This window comes from Atractosteus spatula, chromosome 7 (genome assembly GCF_055471065.1).
Source record: "Atractosteus spatula isolate fAtrSpa1 chromosome 7, fAtrSpa1.hap1, whole genome shotgun sequence".
NCBI classification, from domain to species: Eukaryota; Metazoa; Chordata; class Actinopteri; order Semionotiformes; family Lepisosteidae; genus Atractosteus; species Atractosteus spatula.
The window spans coordinates 49,284,427-49,308,083 of record NC_142712.1 but is presented as its reverse complement, the minus strand read 5'-3'; the positions used below and the strand labels follow the sequence as shown (position 1 = coordinate 49,308,083).

The 23,657-nt window shown below is 42.4% G+C and overlaps 1 protein-coding gene across 2 annotated transcripts in view; it reads right to left on the bottom strand.

Moving 5' to 3' along the window:
- Window positions 1-23,657, bottom strand: part of LOC148831296 (amyloid-beta A4 precursor protein-binding family A member 2-like) — a 90,457-nt gene that overhangs the window by 15,099 nt on the left and 51,701 nt on the right. The window contains exons 3-8 of one of the 2 annotated variants that reach the window (XM_088920054.1): window positions 18,916-19,983; window positions 13,842-13,922; window positions 12,243-12,282; window positions 8,529-8,674; window positions 2,444-2,476; window positions 1,149-1,235 (exon numbers count right to left, since the gene is read on the bottom strand). In XM_088920054.1, the coding sequence (XP_088776180.1) occupies window positions 1,149-1,235; window positions 2,444-2,476; window positions 8,529-8,674; window positions 12,243-12,282; window positions 13,842-13,922; window positions 18,916-19,965 (1,437 nt within the window). In that variant the 5' untranslated portion in view covers window positions 19,966-19,983. The remainder of the gene's footprint in view (window positions 1-1,148; window positions 1,236-2,443; window positions 2,477-8,528; window positions 8,675-12,242; window positions 12,283-13,841; window positions 13,923-18,915; window positions 19,984-23,657) is intronic. The other variant, XM_088920055.1, reaches the window with a different exon arrangement.

Genomic DNA, 23,657 nt, shown 5'->3' with positions numbered 1-23,657 from the left:
TCCATCGCCGCCCGGCGCAGCGAGTAACACACCTCCGGACTTGTTCTTTTGAGAATTACTTCAACGATTCGTTCACACTGGGCACACAAAGGTGAGCGACTGGCCAAACACCACCGAGGCTGGAAGGATTTGAACCAGCCAGCATATCTTGAAACCCCCGCACCGCAGTGACCCCTGAGACATGCCGGGTAGCAGTGAACGTGCTGGGACTCCTCTCTCCTGGCCAAGGCTAACTCACAGACAGCTCGGAGCAGAGCCTGGAAGCAGATAACAGCTTCATATCGCACGCTAGAGCAGAGCTGGTCAAAGACCGTTGATTCCTAGTGCAATCCCAAATCGGTAGGGTATAAAAAAAACATTCAATTCCAAATTTCTAGGGGAACAAAGGATCCAGCAACATTTTCTGTTAATTCATTTCTATATTATTCCGGTCTCTGGAATCTTATTAAGTAATAACTGTGTCAACATATTTTTGCTCTGCTGTGCATTGAAACCCTAACTTTATAAAAGCACCTTTTTCAAATGTCTTCTTAAACATCACTGATCATCAGGTTTCCCTATTAGAAATGCAATCTGATTTTTTTACTTATGTTTAGAACTTCAAAACCCATCGATGTAACTGCACCATTTCTTTTGGGGATTACTGAAAGCTTACCTTGGGTCAGTGTTTCTGGCCATACGGTCATATATCTACACAGTGCACCTGATATTTTAACTGCATATTACAAAACTGTTAAAAGCTTAAAAATGCCTGAGACATATTAATATTTACAGTATTTTAAAGGATTTCCTGGATTAAAAAGTTCTAGTGTTTCAGACTCTTTTTGATCCACCCATGAGTGTAATACAAAATACAATCACTCTCTAATGTGAGAGAGGTTCAGACAGAAATCAAATATGCCATCAGGAGCTGAGGGGTGATGGGGCAGATTTATAAAAGTGCACCGGAGGGCACTGAGCATTATTTCACAGGAAAAAACGGTCTCCCACCATTTACTCCCACCATGAACCTTCTGCATTAAGTAATCAGCAGCTGCCTCGATTTTTCACATTGACGGCTTGTGTTTTCTGGTCATCAGGCTGCGCCCACCACCCCCATCCCAGAGCTGCAGCTGCTTTAACCACTTCTCTGGGGCTGCAGGTGTTACCTGTGTGTCTGCGTTCAGAACCTTGATCCGCTGGGTGGAGATGAAGAGGTCCACCTCTGTCAGGGTCTGGGGGTCCCCTTCGGGACTCTGAGGTGAGACAAAGGGGGAAACAGTCAGTGCGTCTCCAGGAGAAGATGATGCTAAGTGGTGGCTGAACAAGGATTCTTAAACCTCCCTTTAAAGCAGTTACGTGCTTATTCATGGAGCCGGGGTAGCTCAGACGGCAAAGGCTTCTAGCTCCTGCCTGGAAGGTCCCGGGTTCAATCCCGGGTAGGGGCAGGCGATGTAGCTTGCTCAAATTCCTTCCTGACGGCTCCCAGGTCCACTCAGCCTGCTTTCTAAGTGAGTACCGGGGATTAATCCTTCTGGGGGTAATAGGCCTCCTGGAGTGTGATACTGACCACATCACCTCCACCTCCAGTGTCGGATGGTTGAGAAAAAATGGTGGTCCTTGCCCCCCATTCCCCCATAGGCTTTCATGGCCCGAGAAGGGGACCTAACCTACAGTACCTACCTACATGCTTATTCATAAATCAGAAATGTTCGTCAGCTCTGTTGAACACTGTTTAAGGGGGCACTGTGGACAGAAAAATGCCTCTAACGAACAAGTGCATATGAACATGCATTGACTGGCATACTGTGATTGAAAGAGCATTTATCATAGTGGTTTATGGCTGTTATTCTAAAATATACAAGTTGGTTTCATTGCTCCTAATGGTCGGCTTGCTGGACAGAAGTATAAGTCCACTGGACAGAGCGCTGTACTGCCTTATGTGAAAGATTCTCTGGATGTTCCTGTAACGCCTGTAAACTACCATCAGGTACTCTTCTCTCTGCTGCCGGTCATTCTTGTCATGTCTTGAGTTTTTATCACAAGGGGACAGAAAAAAAAGAAAGCAGAAACGCATCTTCAAGAGGATAAGCATGCACTATACAAGATGCGTGATGGCAATGGATTCAATGCACACATTTTAACCCACACATCACTAGAATGAGCAATGGAGCACATTCTGAGGAAAGGTAGACAGCACACTTGAACAGATGAAACCACGACCTTGAACCATTCACAGATGTTTGAAGGTCTGTTCAGGCAAATTAGAGAGGGCGTTAACGTTTCCCTAGTGTTGCCAAATAAAGAAAAGAAATATACAAATACGAATCAGGGATCACCACGTATTAACCTCTTCTAATTTAACCTCAAACACAATGGTTCAAAGCTCGTAAAGTGAAAACTGACGAGACATCGTGGAGGAAGAACTGCGCATGTTGGATTCAAAGTGCTTTTTACACACCACCTTTTTCTTGATTTTGGCAGCCTTCTGAACCCTCTGTGTGGCACCGAAACAGAAACAGGGCAGTCAGACTCAGGGAGGACAACGACGCAGGGCAATAAAAAAAAAGAAACACAAAAATCCAAAAGTCTCTCCATCGCTGCTAATAAGGATTATTAACGATGGTATAATTGGGTTCCACATTAACAAGTCAAAACAGCAATTACCAGTTTATAATTGCTCTTTTTTTTTTGCAAGGCAAGCCATAAATCATGCAGGCATAAACCATTCTTGTATACTAAAAGGGATTGTTAATATTTCATTGTCAATATTAACAGCAACTGAGTAAAACAAGGTAAGCGGTAAGGGAGCCATGGCTAAGCATATGCTACAGTATGTCTGCTCCTTATCCCTCGAGCACCAACACAATTAGAGGATCATATTTGCTCAAATTTATATGAGACTTCCAAATAGTGTACCTCACTTGAGGCTTGATATACTGTACTGTATAGCTAGCATTCTATTCGCAGGGCAGAAATAACCATGTAAATGTTAAGTATAGCAGGGTGAATAAACATTCTTCATTCTTCTTCATTCTTCAGGCATGGCTTAGCTGTAAATACCACTATACTATTAGGCAGATATAATTTAATATTTACTGTAACACCTCAATCAGTGTTACACCATTTTCATGCTATCAGAGAACAGCAGTTATTTTATGATAAGGAGCTTGAGAATCACATGCACATACAGCATTAATACAGAAACTAAATGATCATGCTGCGTGCAAACTGTACTTACCAATGTAATGCAATCATTATTATTCATTCAGTTCAGTAATGCTCACCCAATTTGGCATTTTTTGGCCAAAGAATAATGTTACCTCATCTAGTGCTATTGGGGTATTGCAACTCAGTCAAGACTCTAATTATTGGTACTCAATTTAATGCACTGTGTTCCCCAACAATGATCCTCGCGTAGCTCCTGATTGAAAATCTCTTTCATCTGAGCTGATGCAGACGTCTGTAATTCAAACCACCTCGGTGTCAATCCTCAAGAGTTATCTGGCTTGACAGGTTAGTATTTGAAAGGTTTTCAATTTATCTCAGCATCTCTGGATAAAAAGTAGGGTCTCTGCTTTTACAATGAAAAGGCCAGCTATATCTGTACATTGATTCTGGATTGCATGACAGCAAAATTCTGTTCTGACAAAACAAGTTAATTAAATTTATTAATAACACACGGAGCTAGAAAATAAAAAAAACAGGTCATTTAAAAAAAGGCATTTTCTAATACTAAATCAATGCCATTTTTTAAACACAATCTGCATTGGTACCTGCTAAATTGAAAATCCTAGGAAACACTGCCAGCAATCTCCTGGGCCTTTTAAGCCTTGAATTACTGTGCAAAAACTAACCAGAGCTTTCCTATAAAAAACTGTTGAGTATAAAGCTGCTCACAAAGACAAATCTCTCCGTACACAAAGCATTTAACACTCTACAGAATGATGAGTTACATCCTTTCTGCATTGTTTTTTAAATGAATAACAACTGTTTGAAGGAATTCCTAAGGCAACATCAGTGACAGCAGTCTCTTTTCCAAATGAAACATGGCCTAATATTATATAACCAGGAGAGTGTTTTCTTATTCTGCACGTTTTAAAAGATGAAGACCCACTAACTGGACACTCTTTTCCACAATTATCCTTGTGTCACCTCCTGACTGAATTTAGCCACATGATGCTACATATCTCCTCACCCCAATTTATATTCAGTAACATTACATAAGGAGCAAGTTCTACCCTCTTCATTTCATTGTATTTTTATCTGCAAGTCTTTACCCAGCAGTTTCTGCTGGTGAAGGATGCCTGTGCCCACAGCAGTGTTCCAGCTGTTTTCCATCAGAGTACACAGATTGAATCAGATGTGGTTTCCTGACCTGCTCTGTTCTTGTGCAGCATATCAGACTTGCCATATCAAGCCATATCAGACTTGCAGATTGTCTGGGCAGACATGACAGGCTTTGTTAATGCTGTTTGCCTGCACTCCTCTGTACTGTACCTCCCATCCTGCACCCTCGCACTTGCCTCTCACTGGGACCAGCCTGATGACAGAAATTGCATTGACAGTGCTTTTAAATGGCTTCTTTGCTGACGGGCTACAACACAACACTACAATGTTATTAAAGTTTTCCTTTGAAGATGATCAGCGCCTTCTCAATGTGTTTGCATCAGGTCTACTGCATGCCAATGGCTTCCGAGGACAATTCTGTTCTGCTCTGAATAACATGTTCCTCCCAGTTAATTTCCTAAACTCATCTAGCTCCACAGATGTCGGGCTGCTGGTGATGCCTACTCCAACCTCAGTGACCCAAAGCACGACGTTTGCCGTTCTCCTTTCTCATTTTCCTAAACTATATTCCCCTGCGGATGAAAAAGATTTCCTCTTCATTTAAAATGCTTCAAAGTTGTTGGCAAATACCTCATCTCAAAATGGGCTTTAGCGTGCTCAGTTTTGTACCTTTAAATGGAACACCAATGCTCACCACTTACAAAATGTAGACCATCTGAAAAAAGGCCACCACACCTGCCAGCCCTCAGCATAACACAACATCACATTTTTTGTGTTTTGGACTTTTTCAAGCTGGTTTGCAGTTTAGCTGCCGACTTGTTTACTAGAGTACTTGAGGGTTAGAGAGAAGTTGTCTACTAATAAAGCTCAAAGACGAACATCTTAGGTTTTGTTTTCTGTGTTTCTGGCACTAATAAAATAGCACTGTTTGTTTTTTGCCATGTGTTTGTATGTTTGTTTTTCCTGCCTATTTAAAGATCCAGTTAGAGCACACCACCTTGGGTATCCCACAGAAGGCAGGTAGTAAAATAATGAGATGGACCATTTCACTAGTTAAGACTTATAACGTCTGTGCGATTTGTCTTTGATTAAGGGGAATGCTGTACCGGGAATGATGTCAGCATCTTAATGGGCAAGGTGGATTGTGCTTCCTTAGAGCCAATCACAGCTTTGAAGAGCCATGCATCTCTGAGGTATCCCAGTCCTGGTGCCTGACCAGCTTGACACACGCTCTCCAACACCATGTGCTGGATGAGTTAAGATCAGGCACCACTTAATTGCACCACATCAAACTGCACACCTGTTGCCACAAGCTGGTTCCGATCCTGCCTGCGGCGTTATTTTAAGTTGCTTGCATGCGTCTGTGTGCCTGCCTGCCAGGATGGATTAAAAGTTCAGAATCCAGCGAGACAGGGACTCTGCCTATTGCGTTTTGAAGTTTCAGGTCAAAAACGGAAGAACTTTGGGTACCACCGATGACTCCAAGATGAAGGGCTCCTCAGCAAATCTTTTGCTTGGCCTTAATCTGGTTTAACTGCCTTTTCCCATTTTCTCACCCCGGGGAAGGACAGCTACTGCCTGCCAACACTGGTTTCTGTAAACCAACCTGCAAGGGGCTGGTGGCGAACTGCATACAGACTGTAAGAGAAAAACAGATCCATAAATCCTAAAATGTGAATGAGTACAGTGGCGAGCTACAGTAAGCCTGTAATTCAGGGCCCAATGGTCAGGGGTGGTTTAAACAATCTGAATCAAAATCTCCAGGCACTGGAGTCATACGACTTTGAGGAAATTCAAAAGGGGGCCCTCCCCGCCCGCAATCTGAAACACAGCGAGATCCCAGCAGACACAAAAGCTGAGATTACTCCTCAGAGACACAGTAAAGAAAGAAAACAAGTGCCATCACTTAAAAGACTTCCTTGACAGCAAAAACCCTTAGTATTGCTTTAGAATAGAAGTGACAACTATAGCATCTGTAGTGTTGCCATGGTTTCACTTTAATGGCTTGTGTGGCTAGCAGAGGCACAATTTTTTACTCGCACACGTCAGAATATCAACTCCCTCAAGTCATGCCTACAAAAGCCCAAGGCTCTGATTTTACAGTAGCATTGTAGATTGTGCTTTTTTTTTTACAGGGAATTGGGAAACAGGACAACCTTAAGAAATGCAACGTGACTCTTCCTTAAGCACATTCAGACATCAGACTTAAAGCCCCTCTTTTGTCTTTGAAACGTGTGCCACAGAAAACACACAGGCGTTCACAACATAATTCCACTGCCGAAGCAGGAATCTGCAGGATTATCCAGATTTCGCACAGCGGCTACAAAGCTAAAAGTTGGAGCACAAAGTCAAACTTTCAAGTTCACGGTTAGCATTGCTGCCACCATAACATAATGAGCTGAAACCGACAGACTGTCCTTGTGCCTTTTCAAAGTGCACAGCACCACGTGACTTTAGGAAGACACCTCACAGACGTGGGATTACGACTGACTGGAGGAATGCTGGTTGGGAGCAAAAAGTGCTCCAATTCTGCCAGAAAGAGCTAGAAATTGGCCTGGAGCTGTGAACGGTGCAGTCTGGGCAGCTACTCGCCTGCTTGGAGCTCAGAGGACTCTTGCAGAGAGAGGAGTGAAGACTCCTTAAACGACGAAAAAAATGGAGGAAAGAGAGCTCAATCAGGAAGTATGGGCGAGAGACCAGTTTACTGTAGCAGCGCAATACCACGTGCTGGCCTGGATTTTGCATTCTGTGGTAGAATGAGGTCAGTGATCCCCTGTGTCAATTCATGCAATAATATGCAAGCAAAGAAGCCCGATTCCGATCAGGACATTCCAGATTTAATCTCTAAGAAATTATTTCTCGGTGGCCATACAGGCGAGGAGAATCAGCCCTGCAAAACCTTCAAAATTCATACCAGAATGTGAAACCTTTTAGATTTAACAGGAAGCTGGTTAAAGAAGGTAGTTCTGTAACTGCCACCAGCAATTTCATTATCTCATAATGCAAGACTTAATCGCACCACACATTAATGGAATGTTAATTAGCCAAAATCTAAAGGGCACTTGATAGATAACCAATGGCACAACAGCTTGATTTAAAGGGCAATCTGGACTTCCTTTTCATTAAAAATCTGGAACGCACTAAACCTTGTTACAAAACAGCATGTGTAGGCCCTGCCTGGTCATGCTCTTTCAGTTTAAGATAACAGCTCACCCACTGTTTTTTTTAGTCTCTCATTTTAAACGGGTTATTCTAGGCACTGTCAAACCTGTTCAGGGCCCCTGATAAAGAGCAGTACCTGTTTTTATTATCACCAAGGCCCTGAAGGTTCTAAAACTTAGTATGATGCTTTAGAAACCCCTTGAGATATTCTGTCTAAATAAAAACTGTGATTGCGTCTGCGGGGAGACCACTTTGTACCGCTGTGTAATTCAGCCTTGCAGGTTCTGCGTTATGGCACATTGAAAGGAGATAATGCAGATTAGTGCAATTTTACTGGAGTAGAAAATCCACTATAACTCTCTCTTTGTCCCACTTCCCAGGTTGAAGGGAATGAAGAATTTCAATCTTCCCTCACTATGTAAGTAATGGGTGTTGATTCAGTAGTCAGCTTTAAACACTGAAATATGCTTTGTAACCTTTTAAGGCTAGTTTCTGCCCAAGGAATATTATTGGTTTATTGGTGAAAAACATGGAAAACATTACGCTTTATCGTCCTCGGTCACACTCATTGTATGAAAGGCTCCTTGTAAACTGTAAAAAAGGTCCTACCTCGATGGGTAAGGTTGGAGTCCTATGCTTCTGTGAAAAACATTCTGGATTCATTTAGTTACAGAAACCTTTGCCAGAGTTGCAATGTTGTAGCTACAGTACATGTACATCCACGGTTCCTTCAAGCTGTGCACAACACAGTGATTCTGGGGAGAATAGTGAAGCAGATGTACAGAAACGGTCCTCCCACACAAACAATGCACTGGTTGATGAGGACTTGCAGTATAACAAGTTGCACCAGCCTTTAGCTTCTTGTTTCCTAGCATTGAATTTTCAAGGTCCCTTAGCACAGCAAACCGGCCATCCCCTGCTTTTTCAGGTGCTGGGCTCTCTGTTCCTTATGTGGATTCAAAGTGAGGTTCGGTTTAAGGAGGAGACATAGTGGATAATCATAATACCAGGCATGCAAAAAAAAAAAACTATACTGTATAATGAAAAGAGGTCAACTTAGATTTAAATTTCTTCCTGCATTCATACTAACACACTACCTTGACACGGCTCACTGCCTCCTGGGCCTGCATCATGCGAATGTTTTTGGAGGGGTTGCGCTCGGACAGAAGCTGTGTGGAGCCCAGATAATTGGCTGCAAATATGATGCCATCAATAAGATCCTCTGGCTCACAGGGTCCTGGAACTACAGAGACAGACAGAGACGGAGAGACTCAGACAGATTGTTGGTGGTTCTGACTTGCAGCATTCTGTACATTTATGGTTTCTATTCCGCTTCTGAAAATTACACACTGCTCTTTAATCACATGCTTGTCAGGCTTTTATTGCATCATTTCTTTTTAAACAAACTCACAACATAATTGTACAAAGTAGGGGACAAATAAATGTTAATTACTCATATAGGTTTTTACATTATCTGCCTATCCACTCATTCACAAAATCCCACAAAAATAGAGCAATTATTAGACAGGAATAGTATTATAAATTTCCACTGGAAAAGCGTTTTGATTTTTCACCGTGTCTGCTTCCTTTAGATAATAATGAACAAAAACATTTTTTAAAATGCTCCCTTTTGTGTCATAGCAGCGGCTGTCAAATTTTAAATTACTTTTTCCCAATAAAGGGAGATGCACAATTTGTAATACTATGATCTTCAGCAATGCAAAGAAAAACTGAACCTCACACATTTAATATCACAAGTCATTTTAAAAAGCCTGGATGCCCTGGATCCTAGTGAAAAAACACTTCTGACAGTCTCAAGTAAATGCTATTAAGAAAGAATAAAAATGTTATAAATGATACAATACTAAAGACACATTTTGTCCAACAGCAACAAAAATGATAATAGTTCTGGTAAGACACCCTCCACTCCTTCCACTATAAGTTAAAATTTCCAAAAAGGAAAAGAAAAGGAAAAAAGGAACAACGAACTAGTGGAAATTAAGCTGCTATATAACAAGAACAACAATTGTATTACTCCGATGACCTGACATCACCAAACGGAATATTTCTCATCATCCCATCACAGCACAGCAGCATATAAACTGACCATGAGAGATGAAATTATAAAACCACAACTGGTTTACATCTAGCTGGATTATGAAATGTGAATGGGTAACAGCAGGAGAATGGCCTTTTTTGGCCCTGTTTTGTAAAACAAAATCTAAAATCATGAACATCACTGATTAAAAAGTCTAAAAAAAGACTAAAAGACTAGCTGAACTTGTGACCTGGTACAGTACAATTAATCAGCTTTAGAAATGTGCTGACGTTAAAACAGTCTGACATACAGTATTGCTGGCCAGGAGGGCGCTGGGGTGAAAGATGGAGGGAAGGGGGGGTGGAGAGAGAGAGCAGTGTCCAAACACGCCGTCAACAAGCTCTGGACATGAAGGAAGCACATAATTCCCAACAGTCTCACTCCAGCCCAGCCTTGCAAAAGTACTGACAACATGGCACGTGGAAAAGCACAGGCCTCAGAACTCTCAGCTTTGTGATATTACAAATTCATACTGTATCTGCCCCGCATTTCATCCAGACATGCCAAAGCAAATACTCTGAAGAGGGAGGGAGGACGTTTCTGATATGCTGGAGATGTGATATAAACAATATAGAAAAATATAGAATACCTACAGTACACAAAACATAATCTTTGCAGTTTCTGTAGGTGGAGAACTAAACTATTGATTTCCCTTTTTATTAGAAGCACTCTTCAATAAATATTAAGGTACATATGAGAGGGTCAATAAGGTTGCATTTTAAGAGCTAGAGTTGACATGTTGAACATGAGTTGTAATGTTCTGTACTAAAAATGTTGCAACATTTCACAGGACTATTTTTACTGAATTGTGTAGTAACTACTACCATTTTACAGTATTGTGTTACAGAGAATTTGCAAAATCACATTATTCTCTTCTTTTACTCTCAGTTTTTTTCATTAAAGTTGAAAATGAATATTTATAACAGGTGGCACGGTGGCATACTGGTTAGCATTGCTGACTCGCAGGGCTGGGCCCCTGTGTTCAATTCTGGACCTGAGGTGCTGTCTGTGTGGAGTTTGTATGTTCTCCCTGTGTAGGTGTGGGTTTCCTCCGGGTGCTCCGGTTTCTTCCCACAGTTCAAAGACATACTGTACTGGTAGGTTAATTGGCTATTGGGAAAACTGTCCCTGGGGCGAGCTCAAATGTGTCAGTCAGCCCTGTGATAGACTGGTGTCCAGTCCAGGGTGTATCCTGCCCTGTGCCCACTTCTGAATTAGAAGCTGTTGGAAAACATCTGAATTAGTATTTATGATCTTTTTATTTCAGTACCTCACAGGGACATTAATAAACTGTCATGTTTTCCAGTGTTAATATTGTGAATCTTTAAGCCATTAAATGTAAAAAAAACAATGTCCTTTTAAACAGCAACTGGTAAATAAATTACTCATAGCAACAGGTGAGTAAAATACTGTGAGCGACAGAGATGAGTAAGCATAAATACGCTACATTAGGGATCACACTAATAGAAAAATATAAACTGGGGCTCCTGTTTAAGACAGCTCTTTCATTAAGGATATATCATTCAACATATAAACTCAACTCTTTAATAATGTATATATTTTTCATTTTTTATTTATTTTTTATGTTTTATTTCCATTTTTTCCATCTGAACGGCAAATTACAACAGATGCGTTTTTACTGCCTGTCCAAAAACAAGACCAGAGTGATTCCGAAACTGCACTTTTGTTTAAGCCTAGACCAGTCTAGAAACACACAAATTAGAAGATTCTTCTCATTTTGTTACTCCCAAGACCTTGTTGCCATGACTTGGATTCCCATGCAGTGTTTTGGCAGATAACAGGGATTGATGGAACTACTGCAAATGCTCACATAGGCATCAGCACAGTAGAAGAGAATATGGGATTGTGTCAGTCTGGAGAGCAGTAGGCCTGGAATACTACAGAAGGGAATTTCCGTACAGAGTCTGTGTGTCTGGGTGATTGAGGTAATGGTGAAGGAAGGTCAGAGGAACACTCTGGCCTCAAATTCATACCCAGTCACTCCCCTATGAAGTGCATCAGAGAAATGGGTTTAGTGTATTTGAAGTGGGCTGATGTACAGTAGCAATCCATATTTTATTTGCCAATTTACTACCTAGCTAGCCAACACGATCAATGAGGAAATGTGCAAGCAAGGAAAGGAAAGGGTAGCAAACGCAGGCTGACTAGTTAACATGGTGGCATTCACTGGAGCCGCAGTACTACTTTCATCCATTCAACATCAGAGGCAGCAATTAAAGCCCATCTGTCTGGACAGGCATCTTGACAGGACTGCTATCATTCTGGTTCACCGTCATCCACCCAGCTGCACAGCTATAGAACTGAAGGGGAGAGGCAAACAAACTGTGAGGAAAAGATAACTAAGAAAGGTCTTCCATCAAGCCCAAAACAATAAACCGCCGAAGCCGGTGAGATCACAGCGGTCAGACTCCCTATTCTACACTGTGCCCATCACAGCCACAATTTAGCAGACTCTGAGAATTCTTGAAGGGAAAACAGCACATTTTCATTCCAATTCAAACCCTGTAGCAATCGCTGCGGCATTGTACATTCATTTGTTCCATGCACAAAACACTCCACAACCCCGATATTTTAATCTTCTTGTACACAATTTCTTGTTCTTTCTCTCTTTCGAAAGATTACAACCTCAAGCACCAATGACAACAAAGGAAAAAACGGACTCTGCTGTAAAAAGGAGACAGTGACGCCTTACCGTCCACAAAGCTGGGAAAGGATGCAGTTTTCTTTGTTTGCTGCAAAACATTAAGTCGTGATGATTAATTTTTTAACATTTTCAAGATTTATTATGCTAATATTCTAACATGGTTTTCAGCTTGATTAGCAAGAGAACATCGCTGAGCTCAAGTGATTCGTATCTTCCTGACAAAAAAACAAACAAAAAATAAAAAATGATAGTACATTTTAATATGTTTCTGTTTCCATTTTTTTTTATAAGAAAAAGCTTTATCTGCCTGCTTATCTTATTGTAAACAAAATGTGTTGGTCAGTCAAAATAATGAAGAAAAATTGCTATAATTAGACACGAAAGAATGAACTGTGGACTTAAAATAATGTGTATGGGTCAGCTAGGCTTGGTATAGCATTGACCTGTGTCATAGATATCTCAATGACTGCTACTTTCCATTTAAAAATTCCAATAATGGGTTAGTACTCTAAATAACAGTCAGGTGCAAGAGTTCCTTACGAAAGTAAATTTTGTGTTGAGAAAACATTCCTGCTACTAAAATAATGACAAAGTGTTAGAAGTACCCACAGCCCACCAACCTGATGTCCAATCAATACTTTTAATAAGAGGGAAAACTGACACTATTCTGGACTTGGGTTGAATAGAAAAGGGCAGTCTGCCCATGAGCACTCAGCACGAGCATCCTGGGACAGGAGGCATTTGAGTCAAGGCTACCTAATTAGACAGGATTTTGTGCAAAGGGCTCAGTTCCTGTTCAAATCAATAGTGTTTGCTATTCAGACACAAAAGTATGTTAAAATGAGGTGGTGCCAGTTCTGGATTCTTCTGTTGTAGAAGCCTCATTTTTAAATAAGAGAAAATTATTTTTTTTTCTATTTTCTACCCCTGTAATATAGTTTGTCTTCAAAATCAAGCCTGTTGTTGTAATCTTTGGGAGTGTTTGAGTAAAGATTATACTTATATCTTATTTTTTAAAAACAATCCCTTTACAATATCAATCATATAATTGTTTCATGGGACTCGGAAGGATACAGGAGAACATGGTGGTACTCATAAGGCATTTTGTCCTTCCACTCTTTCCGATTTCATTACTCAAGACAGGGCTGGAGCGATAGAGGTTGTGTTGCTTAGATATGATCTAAGGGAAATCTGAAGCATGCCAAGCAAGAGGGGGCTGACCAATCTGATCTTGAGCAGATACCAGGTTCTTTATGTTCAGGGGAGCTCTTCCAGGCACAGAATAAGGGCTCCAACAAGGAGTAAGGACAGCCAAGCCAAGGGAGGCAGGAAAACGCTGCAGGCGATCTCTGCCTCCAGATAACAATGAGCTCGCACCAGAAAGGTCCAACAGCAGTGAGCGGGAGTGACAGCAGACAAGCCGCCTCATTAGCAAAACCCTCCCGAGACAACCTCAACACTCTCCCATAATGCAAGCATTATCGAAGGCACCAAACCACGCTCCAGAAACAACTCAGCTCAGATCTTACAAAGGTCAGAGAGGAGAGGACACTGCAGCAGATAGGCACAGAAAGCAGTGGGGAGGAGGGAGCTGTTTTGCTCTTTAATACCATATGTCGGAGTATGGTATAGCCACACACTTCTTACCTCTGGGATGTTGTTATTTTCAGCTGGCCCATTAAGATCAGATCGCTGCTGTTTTCTAGGCTGTTCCGGGTTGTTAGACACCTGCGTATTATTAAGAGAAATTAGAAACACACAACGGGCAAGGCTGGCGAGCGGGTTCTGAATTACCCGAGCCTTTTAAACAAACAAGGACATGTCAAAACCACTAACACACTTGTTAAAGCTCCACTGGATTTGTCTGCTTTGGGATGATTCTTTAAGGCTTAGTAACAAGAGCCCTGTCAATGCGAAATACTCTCTGTGCCATCCAGAGGCTAAACAGGTGATGCAGGCTTCTTCAGGGGGAGCAGGAAGGACACGTTATGCCTCCTTTCACCACAGGCTTTTGATACCTGTTTGTTTCGCAGTCTGTTCTTAGAAAACCTGTTTAATACGAGACTCTTTTTTTACAGATGAAAGTGAAGTAATTATATGAACCTGACCCTGTGTCTCAACTCCAAGAAAGCTAAGCTTGTTGAAGTTGCAAGCAGATTAAACTCAAGCACTGGGCTGAATATGGTCTACACAGAGCACCAAATGGTAATTTGCACCAAATGTATTAGTGTTAAGAGCAAGCTGTTGAAGTATCAGAAATATAATTTTACTAAAGGAGTCACTGACCCTTTACTGTACAAAATACAGGTAAAATCCCCTTATATTGTTTTTAAGTTCGTGTTTAGCTGATCCAAGGAAGTCCTAATGATATGATTTTTAGCAATACGACAGGTTGCAATGATTACTAATCATTCACTGCTGTGCCTTTGACAAGCCCCATCCAGAAGACAGCTGAACGTCATCTGGCGCGCGAGACCCAAGCCAAGACAAGAACAAATGTGGCCAGGACACCGGGGTTCCACCCCTACTCTTTTCGAATAACGCCCTGGGTCAGGACCTCAGTTTTACATCTCATCCGAAGGACAGCATCTTTTTTTTACAGTGTAGTGTCCCCGTCACTATACTGGGGCATTAGGATCCTCACAGACCGCAGGGTGAGCGCCCCCTGCTGGCTCCACTAACACCTCTTCCTGCAGCAGCCTTAGCTTTCCCAGGAGGTCTCCCATCCAGGTACTGACCAGGCTCACACCTGCTGAGCTTCAACAGGGTTCCAATTGTGAGTTGCAGGCTATCAAATTTACCAAATGGCTACCAACCAAATTTACCCAAAAACATCTAAATAATTTCAACGGTTAAAGCTACTCTTTGAAAGTTGATTCCTTCATGGATTTTCCCTCGCTACATGATTAGTATTGAACAAAGTGGTTTGCTTTTCTCTCAGGGGTGTCCAGGGATCACAGGATTTCAGGTACTGCAACTCATCCATTGTAACCTATTCAATTTCCTTTCATTAAAAGCATGACTTGCCCTTTTCCAAGTGCTTGGAAATGATTTCTTAAATATTAGGTGCATTACACCTACAATACATGCAACAATGCAACCGACTTCGAATGTTCTTCATGTCAGTCTTTGACTTACTCATAGCTATTTTTTAATTCACAAAGTGACATCTTAAATATAATTGCTAACGTGTGCAGTAGTTGATTAATATTTTAATAGAATGCATGTTCAATATTTCCCTTTTTGTGTTATTCATAATGCATACACACTTTACAGATTCTTAATTAGGTTAGTGAGCATTTTATATACCTCAGCAGATCAATCTTAACAGCATATTTATTGAGTCTGTTATTGAGTTTCGCTCTTCTTACAACCTGAACAGCATTCTTGTTCAGGATGTCAATGAATGGCAGTATCATTTGCAGTACCACCATTCTCTAAATAGTCTATTAGTCCCGTGCACATGTGTATTTTTGATCCAAACAAACTCCAAAGCTTTCTCCTCATCTACTGTAGGCAAAAGACACTGTATTGCCATATCATGTGGTCCAAAATTAACTTGCAAATCTCTTCCTGAAATACGGAACCTTTCATTCATGCTTATTTTCTTTTTCTGTTACAATAAATTAAATGGTTCTGTTTTTTTTCCAGTCCTGATTGCTACTTGCCATGCCAGGTGCCTACTCCAGCAGAAAGCGTCTGAAAAGCTGACTGTGTCACAAGGAAGGAAAATTCAAACAGGACCATGAACACTGGCCAAACCGCAGGCCCTCTGGCGTGTGTTGCACAGATCTCAAGCCATAGGTATTCAGTCCTGAGTTACAGGAGGGAACCATGCATAACTGATTTAACAGGAAGGATTATATAAGAGGGCGGCATGGTAGCGCAGTGGTTCACATTGCTGCCTCACAGCACTGAAGCCTTCCTTGCGTTCAGCTCCCGGGGTGCTAATCTGTGTGGAATGTGTATGTTCTTCCCGAGTCCGCGCAGGTCTCCTCTGGTGCTCCGGATTTCCTCCCACAGCCCAAAGACATGCTGGTAGGTTAATTGGCTCCAGGGAAAATTGACCCCGGTGTGAGAGTGTGTTTTTGTCTGCGTCTGCGTGTGCCCTTAGACGGGCTGGCATCCCATCCAGGGTGTATCCTGACTTACGCCCCTTGCTTGCCGGAATAGGCTCCAGCTCCCCTGTGACCCTGAAGTGGACAAGAAGTGGTCCGAAAATTGATGGATAATATCCAGAAAGCAAGGCAACTGAAAACACTCCAAAGCATAATTACCAAATTACAGATTCACACAGCTTACAGTTTTGTTTAGATAAACTCCACTAGCAAATATCGAAATTAATTTGGTACTGCACACACTTTTAAGGCTTGCTTTAGATAAAAATGCAACTCTGGAGACCCCAAGTTCATTATTCTCTCTCCTATTATTTTGAACACACACCTACACAACATAACAGGTGCAAAGCAATGGGTTTCAAATGCAGACATCAGTAGGAATTATCTGTTTTCTCACCTTACCATCTGCTTACTGTATACCGAGATGTAACACTTTTCAGGATAATGAGAAGCAAAGACTAAGTGGATGCAAATGCTAACAGGATGCACAGGCTGGCTCTGAGTTATGTACTGAATGTGGGGTGGTGTGGATACAAATGAATACGCTGTCCTAAGAAGAGGAATGATCACAATCATCCAGCACAATCATTTAATATACCAATTGTAAGTGGCAGATACAATTAAAGGAATAGAAACTAAATGATCAAACACCCAGAATTACAATGGAAACATTCATTTCCAACCTAGGCAATATATAGGGTATTCTGTTAATGACATTAGGACCTGTGCCCTCTCTTTGTTGAAAGTCACTGCATTGCATGAGATCTGGACAGAAAATCACTGTGCTCTCTGGCCGACAATCTCTCTGGAAAACAATTTCATGGCATTTTGTCTTCACAGCCCAGGTCGTATCTGTGTGATTCTGAGGACAGGACAGCCCACGTGTCCTCCGGAGGTGAGCCGACACTGGGGTTAGGTGGCTTTACGGACAAAATTTCACGGGTACCACAAAAAAAGCAAAAATAAAAAGTGGACTCAGATCAAAACAGCGCAGTTAAAAAATGATTAAATAAAACTGGAAACCACATGCTCTGCCCCTGTGCGACCACACTGAAACATTTTTGGTGCCTGGTGACAGGGTCCCACTTGGTCCAACCAAAGTTCTTCCACCTCCGCAGTTTTCTCAGTCCGAGAAGAAATCTGCGAGAGTGTCTGAATTTTCAGTATTCTGATTTGTCAGCAGAAGCCCTCAATATTGCTAATGACGATGTGACAGCCCATTATCTGTTTCAGTCTTGGCTGCATAAAGCTCACTGTCCAGGATAAATGACTAGAGAAGAAACGGAATGAAAAGGTAAAATTCATCACATTCATTGAGGTTAAAACCCGTGTTTTGACTCCATGTGTCCCGCAACTTAAAACTTTCCTTATAGCAAATTTTACTTTGTACTGATAGACACCGCAAACGTAAATCATTCACTGGATAGGATAGCTGTGCTATGTAAATGTTTCCCTGGGACTTAAATGAGTGGAACTGCGTATAAATGATTTCTCAAGCAGTTCAATTATAATGTGACAGTTTGAAAACAACTCCACAAGTTCCTTTAAAGCAGGCTGTGCCACACTCCTCAAAGTAGAATGTGCTTATGACATGGCAGGCTAATTTTCCTGTGACTTCCCTTAACTAACACTGTGACAGTTTTCATAGGCTGATTGTCTTTCAACATGACTTTAATTAAACACGGCTGAAGAACACTTTCTAACAAGGAAAAAACACCCTACTGTTATAAAAAAAAACTTAAACTTACAACTGACAAAAATGGGAATGTTCAAGAGTTTTCAGAAGCCTACAGAAAGCTTAGATCTCACTTACCTTTTGAATCAATTGCACCATTCTTTTTTCATCCACAGCAGCGCTACCACCTTTTGGAGCCTTGAAGATGAGAAGCGCTCCGAAGCCATTACCAATTTTTAATTCGAAGCTTATTTAAATGAGCTTCTGTTCTTGCATGGTCAGACCTCAACAAGAGGAATGAAGCCTGAGTAATCAAGCACTTCAAATAAAAGGCTAGGTACTGGTCTGTACCTCACCTTTGACCCTGACATAATATGGGTTACCCCATAGCGTTTCAATTTAGTAATAAGAAAAACCATGGCACCACTAAGGTGAATTTGAACAGCAGGTATTTGTGCACATTTCAACTGCACTACTCTTCTAAGCCACCTAAGATAATAGCATCTATAAAATGACTTATTCTAAGCTTTTTGTTTGTTGGTTACTGTTGGGGTGGCACAGTGGCGCAGTGGTTAGTATTGTTGCCTCGCAGCACTGGGGCGCTGGGCTCAATTCTGGATCTGGGGTGTTATCTGCGTGGGGACTGTATGATGCCCCTCGTTCTCGTGAGTTTCCCCTGGGTGGTGTGGTTGCCTACCACAGTCCATAGACATACTGTACTGGTAGGTTAATTGGCTTCAGGGAAAACCAGCCCTCTGTGAGTGTCTGTGTCTGTGTGTGCCCTGCGATGGACTGGCATCCTGTCCAGGGTGTATCCTGCTTTACAGCCATTGTTTGCCGGGCTCCCCTGTGACCCTGAATTGGAAGAAGCAGTTAGAAGATGGATGTCTGTTTTTTGGTTGGTTCAATAAAGTGGAGACACTCCTACCTGCTCTTGGGCCCACTTCTGCCTCTCCTCTGGAGTTCTGGCTCGCACTTTGAAGCCCCTCTGGACGTCAGCGCCGTGCCTGGAGGCTGCCGGGATGTTCAGGGACTTGGGCCTCCCCTCGTGCCGGTTACCGGCGTACAGAGCGGGATCCGCCTTGGCGGCAACATCCTTGAAGTCTTTCGGCACCGAGTCGTTCCCAGGTTCCTCTGGACTCTGGTCGGTGCCACTGCTCAAGCTGCCCATGCTCATGCTCATCTTGATCTCGGCCACGATCTGGTCAATGTCCTCTTCCTGGTCCTCTCCCGCTTCCCCATCAGCCTTCCGGGTCGAATAAGGGGAGACTCGGACGGAGTTCCCATTAGCTTCCTGGCTGTAATAGTCCTGAGGGAAGCCTTCCTCGTTGGGGCAGTACTCCTCGCTCTCTTCTCCTTCCTCCTCCACTTCATCCTCCTCCTCTTCTCCTGGGAGAGGAGTCTGCAGAGAGCCTGCACGGTCATCCAAGACCTCCTCTGGGTTGTCCTCATAGGCCTGCGGGTCAGCGTCCTGGTCCAGGGACGGGCACTGCCCCTCGGACTCAGCCCACTCCTCCACGGCCTCCTGACACTCGTCAGTCTCTACGGAGGGCTCCTGGTGGGGGATGTAGTCTCCATCATTGCAGTCCATGCCCTCCAGGTAGCTGTCGTCCTCTGGACAGTACCGGATGTAGTAGGTCACCCCCTCGTCCTCCTCTGGCAGCCCCTCGTCGTAGTCCTCCTCCTCGGAAGTGTTGTTGACGTAGTCGGAGCTGGAGTCCCCGTCGGCGCTGTGGTCCTGGCAGTCCTGGTCGGTGTGGTCTGGGGTGGCAGGCCGGCTGTCCTTCAGGTCAGGGCTCTCGGGGTGGAACTGGCGCTGCGGCTGGTTCTCCAGGTCCTCTGGCTCCGGGTCCGACCGCCTCTCTCTCTGTGGGGCAGCCGGGAACGCGGCAGGGCAGGGCCGCACCCTGGGCTCCACCATGCTGCTGCTTGTTCCTTGCCTCTTCCTGTGCGCCATTGCTGGCAGGTTACATGCCATTCATCTCTCGGCTATAACCTGGGACAAAAAGAGAGAGAGGTCTGTTTGTTTACCTAGAGTTACGTACTGACTTTCTGCGCTATGTTCTCCTGGGGAAATTCGAGGTATAATCCCTCCCACCCCCACCTTTCTAGCTGGTGGCACCAGGGAGCCCAGGCTTGAAGTGGATAGATCTGTAGGAAGCTTATGCACCAACCAGAGGTGTGGCTGTGCTGTGGAAAAATAGCTTCACTGTCTACAGTTTTTCGGTGGAGAATTTGAATATTGCAGGGCCTGTGCATCAGTTATTGCGCTGAAAATGTGAGTCCCCCCAACGTTTCTGTGTAATAAAAAGGCTACTGAAACCTGTGATTCAGCAGATGGGCAGGAAAAGTAAGCCTCGTGAAAAAGCAGTGTCCTACTTTGCAGAGAATGAAGCTGAAAATCCCTGCTCCTCGATATAGCTGAAAATGGTTACACCGATTTTGAACTGAATACAGCTCACCTTGTCTGTACCCCAGGAATAGGTTAATTTTCAATAATATTTTCAATAATTCCATCAGAGCAACTAAACACAACTGCTTCTTATAGATTTAACCCACATAAACTTTTGAGTGCGGACTCAGGTTTACCAAAATGAATTACTATTGAATTCTTGAAATGCATTCACAGCAATTTTTTCAGTTATTATGAATAAACCTTGCAGTGTGAGAGTGTTTCTCTGAAATTTCATAATTTATAAGTATTTTATAATTTATAAAAAAGTATTTATTTAGTCAAATGTTAAAACAATGTTGCAGTTTGCTCATAAGCAATTATATGTCCATTAACATTTCTGCCCATTGCCCTTAAGCCTTAAGCTTAAATTTAAGATTACAGACTTTACTGTGATACTTTTGGGTTACTTGAGAATACGTATTTTCATTTATTTCTTGCAACACTTGCTCTGTATGCTCTTAGAAGTTTAATTTATTCCAAAATCATGTGATCTCAAGTGGCACAAGAAATGTTTGAAATACAGTATAAAAAAAACAGAGGCAATCAGACACTACTTAAATGATGCAGAACCAACTTTAAAACATGGCATAATTAAGTTTCATGTAAAAAATAAAGCCAAAACTGCAGAAAATGGGCAAAATAATTTATACTGTAAACTATATGTTATGCAGATGATACTTTAAGTAAATAAATGAAAGTAAAGGATAGTTGATAACAGGTAGCCTCGTTTACCACGTGCCTTGACACACAACAGAAGACTTCATTCAGCACCTCTTCGGATTTCACTAATGAATTAATCATCTTCTACATAAAGTATACTGGTATCATCAAATGAGGTGATGATAACATTTGCCAAAACAACATTCATCACGCAATCAATAATTTAATTGAAATTTCCGGCAGTGAATTTCACGATTGCAGCGGGTCGCACAATGATTTACAACCAGTTTGTTCATGGGCAGCTAAATTCTACATTTATCATGATTCACCCATTAATCATGGGTGCTTATTGATCTCTATCAAACACGGAAGCTCAGTACAGGCGAAGTAAAGCGCAAGATTAAAGCCTTCAGTAGAATGATTGAGTTCAGGATCTGCAAAGGAAAAAAAAACAACAACTTTTCCTCAAATGTTTGACTCGAGTGATAAGAATACCAAGTTTCACAAATGGCTTTTACCACTAAGTACCTGTGTATGGGCATCAGATTATCAAGAACTCATTGCTGCCACTGTAAGGAAGATATTAAAATAGCAACATTCATTCACGTTCCTGTTCCATCCATACATCCATTTTCTAATAGCTTTATCCAATACTGAGTGAGGGTCACATTCCTATTATTTATAACAGCGATATTTACAGTGTACTGTATAGTGCTTTTATCACAAAGGATCTTATATGCTTTTTTTATCCACCACTGAAGTGCCAGCCCCCGCCCCCCGAGTGACAGATTCGTGCTTTAGCAGCCTTTAATATGCAGATCAGAAGGAGAAATGACAAACTACTCCACCAACTGAATTAACTGGGAGCTTCAGTTAAGCCATACTGCACATGCCAGTAGAACATACCCAGATTAGTATGTATGTACTAGGTTAGTACCGCTAAATTTCTTCACTATGTTTTTCATCTCAGAAATATTTTGCATCCCGCCTTCATCATAATAATTGCGCCCTTGTCTCTGTAGAACCCTGAGATGCATGCGAGAGTAAAACTGTACTGCAATGCAAATCTGCAGGAAACACGGTACCATTAGCTGCGTGCACTGCTGAGCAGCTCCTGTAGCTTCCAGTCCTGTGGGACGACACCACACCTGTCAGGTAGCGCGGTGCCACCGTGGGCAGGTAACAGGCTGACAGGATTGTACACATTGCCCCGGTGTCTGTTGTGTGAATTCAGGCCCATCTGTGCCCTGGTTGCCTTTTATTTCTGCCTCATCACTCCCAGCAGTCTCCCTCCCTTCGCTGACAGCTCTGAACACAGACTGATGTCTCCAGCAGGCACCGACTCCAATTACAAACTCCGAGCTCTGAGGCCCCGTTGTTGTTTTATTTTTTTCTGAAGCAAATCATTACAAAGGCTAATTATCCCGACTACAGAAGGCACCCGATTAAGAATTATCTGTTCCTTACGGGGAGGGTTACATTGTTCAGAAACCAAATTGCCTGCTGTTCAATTATAACACACGGGTGATAGCTGTGCTACCGTACCGTACTTGGACTGTGGGCTCCACATTTGAATTCACTTCACAGGTAACACGAGGCAAACCATTCAACCCTCTGGCTCAACTGAGCTCAGGCGATTCAAATTAAAATTAGACTCAGTTGCACTGCATGGCTTCAGTTGTAGACAGTTGTGAATCTTCTGCTAAGGGGAATCTTTGCACTACAAAACATTTTTCTAGCTTTTGTGGACTAAACTGTACCATAGGTTCCATTGAACAGTCATATAGTTCAATCGATCTATGCTCGCACTCCGCTTCTGTCCTCTTTCAACCAGAGCAAACAAAACTTCTTAGCTGCAAAGATCCTCCTTACAAACCATCAGAGCAGGCTTCTATCTTTTGTTATTTTCTCCTTTGCTGTTTATTGAATAACAACTTGGCTTTTGCTTTATAAAGCAAAATAAAGGAAAATGTAATGCCACTTATTTCCTTCAATTTCTATTGCATGTGCAATACAAACTTTAAAAGCCAAGAGCACAGCTTGACTAGGATAGCCTTTGACCTCTCCTGTCCGAGCTGTCTCAAGACAAGCATTGTCAGGATGCACAGAGGAGCCACTCGGAACATGGCCCAGGTCTCTCTCTGTCCAGCGCCAACAGCACAGACAACAGGGGATTAAAGGTAACCAAAGGCAACCACTCACCCCAGCCCAGAAGACAGCTGACGCCTGCAGTGCATGTTTAGATCATGCACCGCTTCAGCAGAACTCGTTATTACTACAGTGTAACCATCACTTCTCCTGCTCTGGGAAAAGCACAACGCCATGCTTGTCATCACCGCATGGCTTCAGCACTAAAAAAACAAAATGTACATGACCGCACCCAGGCACCATTTTCAAATTATTCATGCACATAATATTAGAATGTCAGATCATAGAATAATAATAGAAAGTCAGATTGTTTTAAACACTCAAAAGGGCCCACCTTCTAATGAGCTGAACACATAACCTAATGGGTCCTGGTATCATGGAACAAATCTAATGTGAGTGTTGATTGA